This window comes from Acanthisitta chloris, unplaced genomic scaffold (genome assembly GCF_000695815.1).
Source record: "Acanthisitta chloris isolate BGI_N310 unplaced genomic scaffold, ASM69581v1 scaffold16583, whole genome shotgun sequence".
Lineage (NCBI taxonomy): Eukaryota > Metazoa > Chordata > Aves > Passeriformes > Acanthisittidae > Acanthisitta > Acanthisitta chloris.
The window spans coordinates 23,640-36,032 of NW_008664432.1; the positions used below are offsets into that span (position 1 = coordinate 23,640).

At 38.8% G+C, this 12,393-nt stretch overlaps 1 protein-coding gene across 1 annotated transcript in view; it reads right to left on the reverse strand.

Moving 5' to 3' along the window:
- Positions 1 to 669: 669 nt before the first annotated feature.
- The window catches only part of PPP2R5A (protein phosphatase 2, regulatory subunit B', alpha), a 30,268-nt gene continuing 18,544 nt past the window's right edge, over positions 670 to 12,393 (reverse strand). The window contains exons 7-13 of the mRNA XM_009071353.1: positions 11,485 to 11,593; positions 9,023 to 9,076; positions 5,393 to 5,443; positions 4,247 to 4,366; positions 4,036 to 4,163; positions 1,627 to 1,728; positions 670 to 889 (exon numbers count right to left, since the gene is read on the reverse strand). Coding sequence (XP_009069601.1) covers positions 757 to 889; positions 1,627 to 1,728; positions 4,036 to 4,163; positions 4,247 to 4,366; positions 5,393 to 5,443; positions 9,023 to 9,076; positions 11,485 to 11,593 — 697 coding nt within the window. The 3' untranslated portion in view covers positions 670 to 756. The remainder of the gene's footprint in view (positions 890 to 1,626; positions 1,729 to 4,035; positions 4,164 to 4,246; positions 4,367 to 5,392; positions 5,444 to 9,022; positions 9,077 to 11,484; positions 11,594 to 12,393) is intronic.

Consider the following 12,393-nt stretch of genomic DNA (forward strand, 5'->3'; position numbering starts at 1 on the left):
CGAGAGACCTGCACTACTCTGCAGGGTCCTTGGGCTGATGAGGAGCATCATTGATGGGCTCTCTAGAGGAAGCTCCATCCTCAGCTGTAGCAGGAGGAAATCCCTAACTAGCCCAGGACTGAGAGGCAACAAGAATGGGGCAGAGGCACTGCCCATCCCAACCTGTTGCAGCTGACTCTCTCCCTACCTTGTCTCCTTCTGATGTGAGCATTGTATAAATCTAAATCTGGCTCCAATCTGGAATTCAAGGACAATGCTGTATCCACCTTCCTTTCACTGCTGTAAGGGGCACATACTGAGTGTCTCAAGTTACTGGTAACGTACCTTGGTTTTATTTGAGAAAATACAGCACAACTAGAAGCCTTTTCTATCATCTTAACCAAAGTATGCAGCGATGTGAAAAGCACATATAAAACAAGGAAAAATGTGTACATAGCAAACTATACCACCTATGTGCAACACAATCAAAAATTCAAGTCATAATTCTCACCACTCCCATAATTATTTCACTCAGTAAGGATGATAATTCATTTCTATGAAACGCTGGAAGTGACAGTATATCAATAATTAGACAAATTTACAATATGTCGTGGTAGTGACATCACTTAGCTGCTGTATTTAAATTCAAATCTTTACATTTGCCAGAGAAAAAATTGGCTGTTGCTATTATACTGATGAGGTTTCTTTTGCAAATCCTTACATATTTCAAAAGGGTACAAAAAAAGAATGTCTGCTGAGTAGAGGTGGTCATTTCTTTTATTTGGCACTTGTATTGTGTGCATTGAGCACATTGTGAGTGCTGTTCTGCTTGTCTGCCATCGCCTTCTTGAGCTTTAACTCCTCTAGCCTTCTCCACAACTCTTCACGTTCCAATTCTTTCTTTTTCTCTCTGTAGAAGAGTGAAGATAGTTAAGTAACTGCATCTCCAGACGGAGTGTAAAACAACTCTGATTTTTCTACTACTTTCTTTTGTAAGCTTTTCTCCAAAGCTAATTTTAGAGGCAGTGACAGTTTCCTCAATTAAAAAGTGAGCACACAAATCAGTAATGGTTAGTGGTGAAACTGTACCTTTGCTCCAGCAAACACAGGCAATTGCTGTAGGGTGGCCTTGCACAGATGGCTGCAGCTCTGAGGAGGTTCTTTATCACATGCCAATTAAGGGACTAAGCATCTTTGGGGGAGAAGAGCAGCTACAGAAAGGAGACTTGGCATGTGGTCTCAGCTGGCCAAGGATAACCTGCACCCTGCCCTGCCTCCTTTATTCCAACAGTGCTGCTCAGTAGGTTAGTAGGGTAGAGAGATGTTTTACTCTGCTCTGAAGCATTCTCCAGCTCAGCTCTCTCAAGACACCCCTGAGGCAGCACAGCCAGCAGCAGCTGAGCCTGTTTTCACCACACAGGGAAGAGCACACTCCCTGCCCAGGCAGGATGGGGAGCTGGGGCCTTCCTGCCACCTCCCCAGGCTTCAGCTCCCCCCACACCACTGACACACACCTGTGTGGGCACTTCATGCACAGGACATCCAGCAACAAACATCTGCTGAGCAGTGCCACTACAGAACCTCACAGCCACAACAACAAACTACATCTTAGATACATAACTCATCATTTGGAAAAAGAACCACTACCTTTGCCTTTCTGCTTTGTATGAGCTTGTGAGTTCATCAAAAAGCTTGCCATTCATTTCCATCAGGGTTTTCAGCACGTTGTACACCAGTGCCACAATGGTTCTGGAACAGAAGCAGCACAGCCATCAGAATTACTCTATGACAAAATTCACTTCAGTAATCAAGTGTTCCATTTCCTTTCTGGACTCTGAGCTTCTTATTCAAGATGCTCCTGTAAGGTCAGTGAGTTTCTGAAACAAAACCCTTTGGATTTTATTAATTTACAGCGGAAATTATAGTATAGTTAAGCATTTCTTGAAATGGCTATTTAACCTTAAGTTCCTGACTTGTGTAATTGCACAGGGTATAATTATTCATGCAGTGGCTGTCCTTGAAAGCCATTAAATTATGTTAACCTTTAATAAACCAAGTTTTAACAACAGTCTTGCAAGATTTGAGTAATGTAATATGAGAATCTAGAAAAATAAAACTCCTGGCTAACAGCTTCAGGAAGGCAGCAGAGGAACCACAGCGCTGTGGTTTAGCAGAGGCACTGGAAGCTCTCCCAGCAGTGTCTGGGCAGTCCTGCTGCACAGGGCCCATTAGAGCACTGGAGAGAACATTGGATAATGGTTTCCAGTACCTTAGTTTCTTTCAGAAACTGAACAACTTGAGGAGTGCTGGTTGTGTGTTATATGTCTGCCTGCACTTCCACATTAGCTATCACTCTTCTTTTTGTGCAAGCATTCATATTTCAATAAAACTCTGTTAACCATTGTGTTGTTTATCTCCTTTAAACCCACTCTTAGTTATACCAAAAATACAAAATTAGCAATGAAATTAAACATAAAGGTGCCTGTCATAAAGCTTATTGTTTATCAAAATGTAACTGAACTGCCTTTCCCCATCTTTCTCCTCACTAGAAGTTCCCCTGCACACAGCAGCACTGACTGGAAGGCTGCAGAGCAGGGTGGCTTCTGCAGCCCTGGGACCTTGAAAAATGAGTGACAGAAAAGCCTAAGGAAATAACCAAAGGACCAGGATTGCCTTTTCAGTACCCTCTGTCCATTGTGGCACTAGGAAATCTCCCAGCTGTTCAACAGAGCTCATTCCAAGTGTGCAGTAGGCTTGGCCTGTTTGTTTACACACTTCTTTATTTTTTGGTACACTGGCCTTCATGTGGTTTGAAGTCAAAAGCTTCTTCAGGGTTTTGGTTTTCTGAGAGGAAAACCTTGATCTGTATTGAGCAGACAGATGGGTATGAGCCTGTTTCACTGCCCTCCAAACCAGATTAAAACCAAAGGCTTAGACTTCCTTCCCCTCAAGGTATGCAATTACCCTGTGACTTTTACTTCCTTCATAAAGAACAACTTCTGTCTGCAGTTAGGGAAGAGGGACATAATTTATTGAGGCCCCAAATATATTGATGCTCCAAGAACTAATTCTCCAAAATATAAATTGTCTCAGCTACCGTGTTTGCACTAGACACACCATTCAGATAAATCAGAAGTAATTTCAAAGCCTCCAAGGACTTAAAACAGGACATCTGATTTACTCCTAGGCTGTGAGAGGCTCCTGCTCACCCTGGCTTTTGCCTGTACAAGCTTCACATCCCCAAATATATTGATGCTCCAAGAACTAATTCTCCAAAATATAAATTGTCTCAGCTACCGTGTTTGCACTAGACACACCATTCAGATAAATCAGAAGTAATTTCAAAGCCTCCAAGGACTTAAAACAGGACATCTGATTTACTCCTAGGCTGTGAGAGGCTCCTGCTCACCCTGGCTTTTGCCTGTACAAGCTTCACATTGTGCTCACTGACTTTCAGGGTGCTGGCACCAGCAAACTGCTTTTTAGTATTTCAATACCGTTACTGCTTCTGCAAACATGTTATAAAAACCACCAATATTTAACTTGTGGCATTAAATACAAAATTAATTAGTCACTCATTTCTCACTCCTACCATCCTTTATAGTGGAAGGCATTGCTGTTGTCTGATGATATCTTTTCCCTTTCTTATCTCATGGGCAGCAATAACTACTTATGAAGACACAGAGAATTTTATTCATCTAAAGTAGTACAGGACAGCAAAGCATAAATATAGCAGAAGCAACCCCTGGAAATGGTTTTGGTCTAAGTAGCATGAATTTGCGTTTTGGCCTAACACAAGATGTCATGAGATTACAGTGTAACAACCATCATCCAATTTTCTCATGGTCTTTCAGTAAATTCTAGGTCTCCATCATAACACTGCAGAACAATGAAAGCACAATACAGCTGAAAGTGATGCCCATTTTAGCACCCACAATCTCATGGATTTCATCTGATCTAAGGGAACATGAAGTACTGTTTACAAACTCACAATCCAAACCTGAAACAGTGGACAATTTATTGCTGGTACTATAAATAAAATTAAACATTACATACGGATTCCAGTGTTCTTTGGAGATCTTGTACAAACTGCCAAACATAATTGGTAGAATTTTATCAATGTTCTCCTCAATCAGGCTAAGAATATATTCATTATTCCAGAAGTACAAAGCTCTTTCTGCAACCTGAAACACAAAGTTTAGGGGTCAACAACCATAAAGTAAGTTCCTACAGCATTTGGTTTTTTAAAATATCTTTTTTTATTTACCTGAAAATGTGAACTTGACACACTCTTGGATATTTGCTTAAATAAAGGCTCTTCTATTTTTTTGAATTGTGTTGGTTCTATTACATCTAAGATTTCTTCAATTTCACCTAAAAACATTACCTGTTTGTATTAAAAAAGAAAAAGGAAAAAGTATGAGGATGTTTTATCTCACTGTTGTAAACAGAAACAAAAGAACAGCTAATGCATTAGTCATGAATCCTGCAAAGAACACTGTGTGTCATGACAAAGCATTAGACATCCACAGGGTTCTTGCAGCCTAAGAGAAGTCAATCATTAGTTTCAGCTACCAGGTTCCAGCTCACCTCTTGGACTTCTTTTGTGTCAATGCTCTGAATACTCCCTCAAACTGCTTCTGTGTAAAATGTGTTTGGTGGAATTTTTTTTTGTTACAGTTAAAAGAAACTCTAGAGCGTTTTATTTCAAGAATGGCTGCAGAGAATACCATTATCCAAGATCTCCAAAGTAGCTTTTGAAGTGATGAATAGTTAATTCCTGCATAAAATTGCAGCCAGCAGAACACTGGGCAGCTGGCACAGAAAAAATTTAACACCGCTCACAGAAACAGGAACAACAGTGTAAAGGGACCTCACTTTTAAAGAGCTGTCAAGGGTGGAATCTGGTGGCATAAATCAAACTCCTGATTTGCAAACTCATTTTGACTACATAGAAGAAACCAGAAAAAAAAATAGAATAGAAAAAAAAAAGGATTTCCCCAAGGCTGTTTAAAATTATTTTCATACTACCAAAAAAAAAAATTAAAAAAAGGAAAGTATGTTTGCTTTACCAGACACTTACTCTGCATCTCACATGTGTCACACTGCAGATGACATGCTCCCCCACCTCCAACATGGTCTAATATCTACTAATTCTCACCTCAGAAAATTGTTTCTCTACACAATATCTTCATTAGAATGCAACTTTGATTATAGTTTTAATTTAGTGAGAACAGAGACATACAAAACAACTGCACTGAGTCACATGACAAAGGTGAGAGCCTCGAGGATCTTCAAGAACTCAAGTTTTCTGCAGGATGTCTGGCAGAGCACAGCAGAGGTAAAGGTTTGTGAATCTGTCCCACAATATTTTACATCATAGTAGATGCCAGAAATAAGAGACAAAACCAACCTCTTTCTGACTGCACGTTTTTGGCCAAAATTTGAGCAATCCTCTGATTACCTACATCGAAAATACAAACAAGTTAAAGCAGAACAAATTTCTATTACATACTTGCTAAGATTAAAAAAAGTACTAGTTTGCTTTTCCTTATCCAGAGGTTCAATGAAAACTGAATACAGCTAGATGTAACTGAAAATAAACATTCTTTTCAATATTTCTCTAAGCAGAATAACTTAGACCCTTATCACTTCCCGTGTCTGTGGTTATCTGTTCACACTCCGCTCCTGTCCCAGTACATACATTAATTGATAAGATGTTGATCACAAAGCATCACAAAATGAACTCCCCTGTAGCTAAATTTCACAGAACATCTTTTGTCTTCTACTCATCCATGCTCTGGGAAGCACCTGTCTTGGCATCACAGGTTTGGAGCCTGAGAGGAAGTGGTACATACTGACAGCACAAACAGAGGAGCCATGGCCTCCACCAATTCTTTTTCCCTGCTACGATTTGCAATGTTAGACTGGAAACTAAAAGAAAGATGTGAACTTACAGATAAAATATATTCCGGCATCTACATGGGAAACTACCTTACAGAAGATTGGAAAAAAACAACATTTGGGAAACTTAATTGGAAATTACAGTCCCCAAGAGGAAGAGGAGAACACAACAAAATGGCTAGAGGCCTTTTTCCTAGAAATAAGCATCTGACATGGCATCTAAATTACAAAATTAATGCTGGCTTAAAAAAAAAAAAAGTAGAAGGAAAAAAATAAAAGCTGTAACTATGTTTCAGAAGCAGAAACATTCCCAGAGTCTTACAGACTTCCATTCTGAGGAAAGGGCCTCTGTTTTCATGATACGACAGCACCTATTCCATGCTATCCAAAGGGAAAACTTACTCAACTATTCAAATACCTTCCATGTTTGCTTTTTGACATGTTGATTTTTTTTCCTTCAGCTTTCCAGTTGCCTGTTTTATTCACAACTACATGTGGCTTTCCAGAGAAAGAGTTAACATGACTAAATGCCCACAAGTCTTTATCCTAGGACACTCACATATCCCACTGCTACAAAATTCAATGTCAGTTCAAATGACATTCCCAGATTCAGGAGTCTTTCACTTGTGTCTCCTCCACTCTCAAACAGTCAGACTTCAATGAATTAATTACACTTGTCTCTCTAGATTAATAATTGGAATTTGTCTCTGTAAAGCCACTTTAAATCTAGACCCCTTTTTCTGTTAATTAGCTCATAACTGAATGACTTGGTCATATACTGAGATTTTGTAGTTTTAAAGAGCAAACACAAACATTTACAGGTGTAAGAGCTCACTCTGCTGACATCTTCCTTTGCAACTAAGCCAAAACACTTCAGATGAGCACATTTGCCAACAAAAAGCTGTGACTACCTACCATATACCCCAAACTGGAATATGAATTTACTAGTCTCATAAGCCTAAAATTGAGTTAGCTAGAAAAGTCACTTTCCAGCACATGTTCCTGCAAAAGTGTCAGAACATACTTTGATACAGAGACCCGACTTGATAAAGAAATAACGTGTTCCCAGTATAACAGTGCACACCTCTACAGGATGCATATATGTTGCCCCTCCTTGCTGGAATATCAGTTTCCAGCTTGACTATGCTTTCCTATTAAAAAGCTGATACATGCACATTTATGTTCATAGATCTTATTCAAAGAAGTCATCAACATAAATGGAGATCTGAAATCTTGCTGCTCTTACTCCATGAAAATCTTTAGATTAATATTCTTCCCTGAGCTACAAACCTCCCATAAAGTGACTTGGAACAGCAGGCACCTGCCAGGAAACTTAGCTCCTGTACAGGGGCTGCACGTTTAGCCTGATTTCTTCAATGTAAAGGCCATCACACTTAGCAGGGTTAGGTAACAAACTCTTCTTGTCAGCTCTGCAAACATCAGGACTGACCTGAGGCAGACTACCATAGCTACAAGAGCTCAGATTGAATGTCCTCTAAACTGACCCTGAGTGACAATTCCTGCCAGAAAAATAACAGTAAGGTATGCATGAAGACAGCCTTCTGATGGAGTTCTTAAAATATTACTTGACCTAAAGCCAAGGAAAATTTCCAATGTTATCTCATCAGTTGCCCCAAATTTTAACATTTCTTTTTCAAGCATTTCAGAAAGTTACTTCAGGCTTCACTTCCTATCATCTTACAAACTTCTACTTCTTTATAAAGCAAGTTTTAATACGGACTCAAAGTCATGAACTAAGTAAACAGAGCCAGTGACCCTGCAGTGAGTTCTTTTATCTTCTCCTGTCTGAATTCACCTTTACTGATTTAAAGGTAACCAGAATGGTACAAACTACAGCCCAGATGAATCTCAGGGTTGCACCATGGCATTCCTACTTCAAGTTCTGCCTTCTCCATGTCAAAGTTTGGGCTTGGATCCTGCATCACACTTCTGTGAATCCATATCAGGAAGTTCTGGCTTTGTCACGTTGTCGTTTCATTCACTCCTGCAGGTTTTTACGTAATACTACACGTTTTCTGCTCACATGTCAACTTTCACTGTCAAAATGCCTGGGCTGCTTTATCGCTTGGCTTAAGGAATAAGGGTTATGCAAATCCTTTCTCCTCACCCTATCCCACAAAATGAGCTTATTGACCAGTGCAGCTGGCAGCACTGCAGCGTAGGGGAGAAGAAGATGCTTCAAAGCACACAAGGCAAATTGATAGACACCTGCACCATCAACAGAATAACATCAGTATCAATGGCTGTGCAAAAAACAAGCTTCCACCAAAAAAACCAGACCTATGTTGTTTCCCCAAAGAGTCCCCAAAGAATTCTTTTCTTTATAGAAAAAAAAAAAAAAAATCAGGTTTTCCATAAGCTCTTCATTTTCCTGTCATAAAAAGGGATAAAGTACCTAAATATCAACATACCCCTAATGGAAAGATTACTGATTTTCCATCTAAAAGCCCATTTCTGTTGTAGCTGGTCTGACATCAGTCTGTGTCCTCATGAGCTGCTGCAGCACTGCCCTGAGCCTCTGCTCTTCTTTATGGGCCCTGCCCAAAGCCCTTGCACAAAGCACTGCAAAACCCTTTTGAGCTAAGCTGTCAATATGTATCATGAGAGACTCAGTCTGGCAAAAACCACTGATGCCTGAAGCACCTGTATTCTAACCGCCAAGAGGCACCCCAGGAACTGGAGAGACGGAACAGAAATTTGGAATTTCAGAGTTCTTTCTGTCTAAATAAAGTGTTGTTTTCCTTTTCAACTTTTATTTTGGGATTGTTTATTCCCTAAAATATTTCAACTTTATGCAGTGGCTGAGCACAAGCAAATCAGTACCAAAAACACTGAAAGTTTAGCTCTTACGAGGAGAGAATCCAGTTGTGACATGCTTTCTATATGGGGGAGTTCGTATGATATCAGTGGTTCAAACTGTTACTCTATCCTGGCCACAGGTTGAGAGAGAAATGCCCTTTCAAACCCAGAATTTTCTTAACAACTGTTCTAGATTTAATTTCCCCCTGCTACCTCCCCCCACACTTGTGGATCACTGCTACATGATTCTAACAGGTTACACTGAAATATTTAATTGAAATTAAAAACAGAAAAACATTCAAAACTGGAAACTACTTACAGGCTCTGTTAAAGTTGTATCTTTTTCCAGGAACTGTACAACACAATAAGCGAGCTAGAATGTAAGTCATGTGATTATTTAGTTTAAGCAGACACTGTTTAGACATTGCAGCATAACTAAATATCACAACTTCTAATGGAAGCACTTCACATCATGGGGGGGAACCCGACCCAAAACACCCCTAACACAGCCATTTCATATTAGTCCAAACTAAACAAAACAGCAATTAGAGCAGCAAGATATACAGGCCTGCTCTATCTTACAAAAACTTCCTGCATACCAAATATCATCTTTTTTTTTTTTTTTGTTCTAGAAGAAAATTACTTTTAAGCTTGACAAGTTATTTCCATAACTCAGATCCAGTATCCAAACAGATTTTTCTTAACACCAATTCCTGTACTAACATTACAAGGCTATCATTTTTAAACATCCACACTGGGGGGAAAAAATGTGATACTTTCAGCAAAAAACAAGTTCTAACACAGGTTTGACTGAGCACGTGTTGCACATTGCTCAAGTACTAGACACCTACAGCACTCAACATTTGGTGGCAAGATTACAGGTGAAAAAACTTTAGCATATTCCATGGCTACAAGAGATCAGGCAGCTGCTGCCCAGCTGAGTGTCCTTTCCCAGAGCAATGGCCAACAAGTGTGTGTGGAAGGTGCATGAAGTGGGAAGCATGGTGTGATTCAGTCACCAGCTCTCTCTCCCAGCCTCCAGAGGGGTCTGTGAGAGACTTCTCAGGCCAAGGTGGGATATTTAATGTTATCTCATTACTTATTGTTTAGTTACTTAGCACATAGTTGAGTAACTAAGCAACCACCTCATGCAGAAACCATACAATAATCCTATTGCTGAAGCAGTTACAATTCTAGATTCCATTAAGACTGATTTTAAAAAGTCACAGTATTTTTCATTTCGCAGTATAAAGCAAAGACAAACTATATACATGCATGACATTTTAATACTCAGGATGCTTGAATTCATGCATTACCTTTCCTTCTTTTTATTTTTTTAAAAATCTGTTATACCAAAGCAGATAATTACAATGCTATCATTGCAACAGGTCTAATTTATTTCTTTTACCCTTAGGCTATGAATGAATTCATGTAGATTAAAAAAAAATAATTAATGTCACACATTAATCTCATAAAATCCCATTATATATATAGTACAGTAATGCTTTATTGTTCAAAGACACATAGACTCAAGTTTAATTCAGCTTTAAAGCTTTCACTTTTAAGGGTAGGATACACTTGCACTGCAGCAATAAAGCAACCAGGTCACTTTGGATTGACAAGCAGATTTAGTGCTGGCTAACACCTTTGGGATAATACAAAAGCAAGAACACAGTGATATGTGTGTGTGCACGTGGCACTAGTGTTTCATGAAACCTACAGAAGAGTGGCCTGATCAGCAGCCCAAATGCTACTTTCAGGTATGCAGTACAGCTGAATTAATAAGGCTCTCTCAGGTACCCATGAACTGGATTAAACATATCCAGAAAAAAGGACAGCTTGCTGTACTGATCTGTTGGAGAGAACACCCTTGGGAGGTGACTGGTCCCTTTCCTATCACTGACTCTTCCCATGGAGCAGCCTAGTGTGCAGCAGTACACCACAAAGACAAGAGATTTCACTAATTTAAAACTCCCTTTAAGAATATAGAATTAAGCAAGCTCTTGACTTGATCCTGTTCCTAAACTATATTGTCATAATGATTTCATTGTAATTAGAAATTCTTTACCATGTGTCTTTAGCCTGTAAGGAGTTGTATTAGTGAGCTAAGTTACAAAGCAAGTTTAATTAGACACAGCAGAATTGCTTGCAAGTTCTCATCAAATGTATCCAGTACTCCCAGTGCCATATGTCTGGAAAGGATACAGATTATTCTTTAAGTGAAAGGCTGAATGTCTGTGGCAAGTGTAAGGATCGAAGTCAGATGAAGAGCTGCAGCATTCTGACAGCATGTCATGGATCTACATAATTTCTAGCAGATCCAGAGAGCTACTATGCATTTCTGCCATTTATAAATGGCAACAACACTCCCCTCCCCATCAGTGGTGCAGCTTTAGAAATCAAGCAGCTCTTCTGAAGTACCTGCCTGTGCTTAAGGTTCCTTGATAAACAGCATTTAAGTTATATAAAGGAAGTGATAACTGCACAAGGCCCTGGGATTTAATGAAGCTTAAGGTGTGACAAGACTACAAGCAAAAAAAGCTTCCCACTTCAGCTGACACCACTGTGACTTGCTGTTACATTCTTTCACTTGTAATATAGGCTAAAAATTATCTCAAAATAAACATTTAGATAGAGGAGCTGTAAACTCTTGTAAAAAAAAGAGTGAATTTGCAAATATTTTAAAATATTTACATTACTACACATACTCCTTTAAATTTCATCCGTTTCAAATGCAAATACAGAAACCCCCACCACTCTTAAAAATAGATAAAAGCTTACCTGTGCATGAAACAAAGCTAATCCCTTTGCAGTATGCATGGGAATCAGAACTTTCATAAGGAACTGTTTGTGTTCTGCTTTCAGTGGCAGTGCAAAACCATTGATAATACTGAAAACATGAATAAGCAGGATTTATTTTTATTAAAAGATTATTTTTTTTCCCCCTTGCAAGTCAAGAATTTCTGTAAGCTCAAGAGACACTCCATTTCTGATTCAATTTCTAAACATGATTATTTTGCAGCCATAAAAGAGTTTTACATATGCACAACCTTTAAAGTGTTGGGATCATGAGAATTCAGACTTTTGGTAGGAATACCACAGAATCATAGTAGAAGCCAAATAATACTCATTAGATGAGCTGAACTATTTTTATCATGACCTCCATGAAGTAAAATCATCTACAGTAAGTCTTTCTGTCTAATTGCAAAGCTCAGACAGATGCATCAGGAAGCTGATCCGTTTCACCCACAATCACTAGCAACTTGCAGAGAAAAACAGAATAGATGGCATACAATTTTGGACCATTTTAACAGTGCAGTTTGAACATTTATTTTGAGATTGTTGAACAACCTTACCCTCCAAAGCCAAAAGTTAAAACATTGGCTCTCACTGATTCAGTAATCTTATTTTTAAGAGTTGATGAGTTGTATAACAGACAGAAGTCCTTCAGGAAGAGGGTGATTTCTTTTTCCCCTCACATTTAAGGCAAATAAAAGAAAATAATATCCCTTTTCTTTGATTTCCATGAAAATTTGTTCCCCAGCAGGTTCACAATGTTTGGATTTTCAGTTAAACCAGCAATATTTATAAAATTTTCTACTGTGAAAAACAGTCAAACAACTACCACAGAAAAACTTCAAAATTAAAAATTAAATGGGTGAGATAATGTCAAAAAAAAAAAAAAAAAAA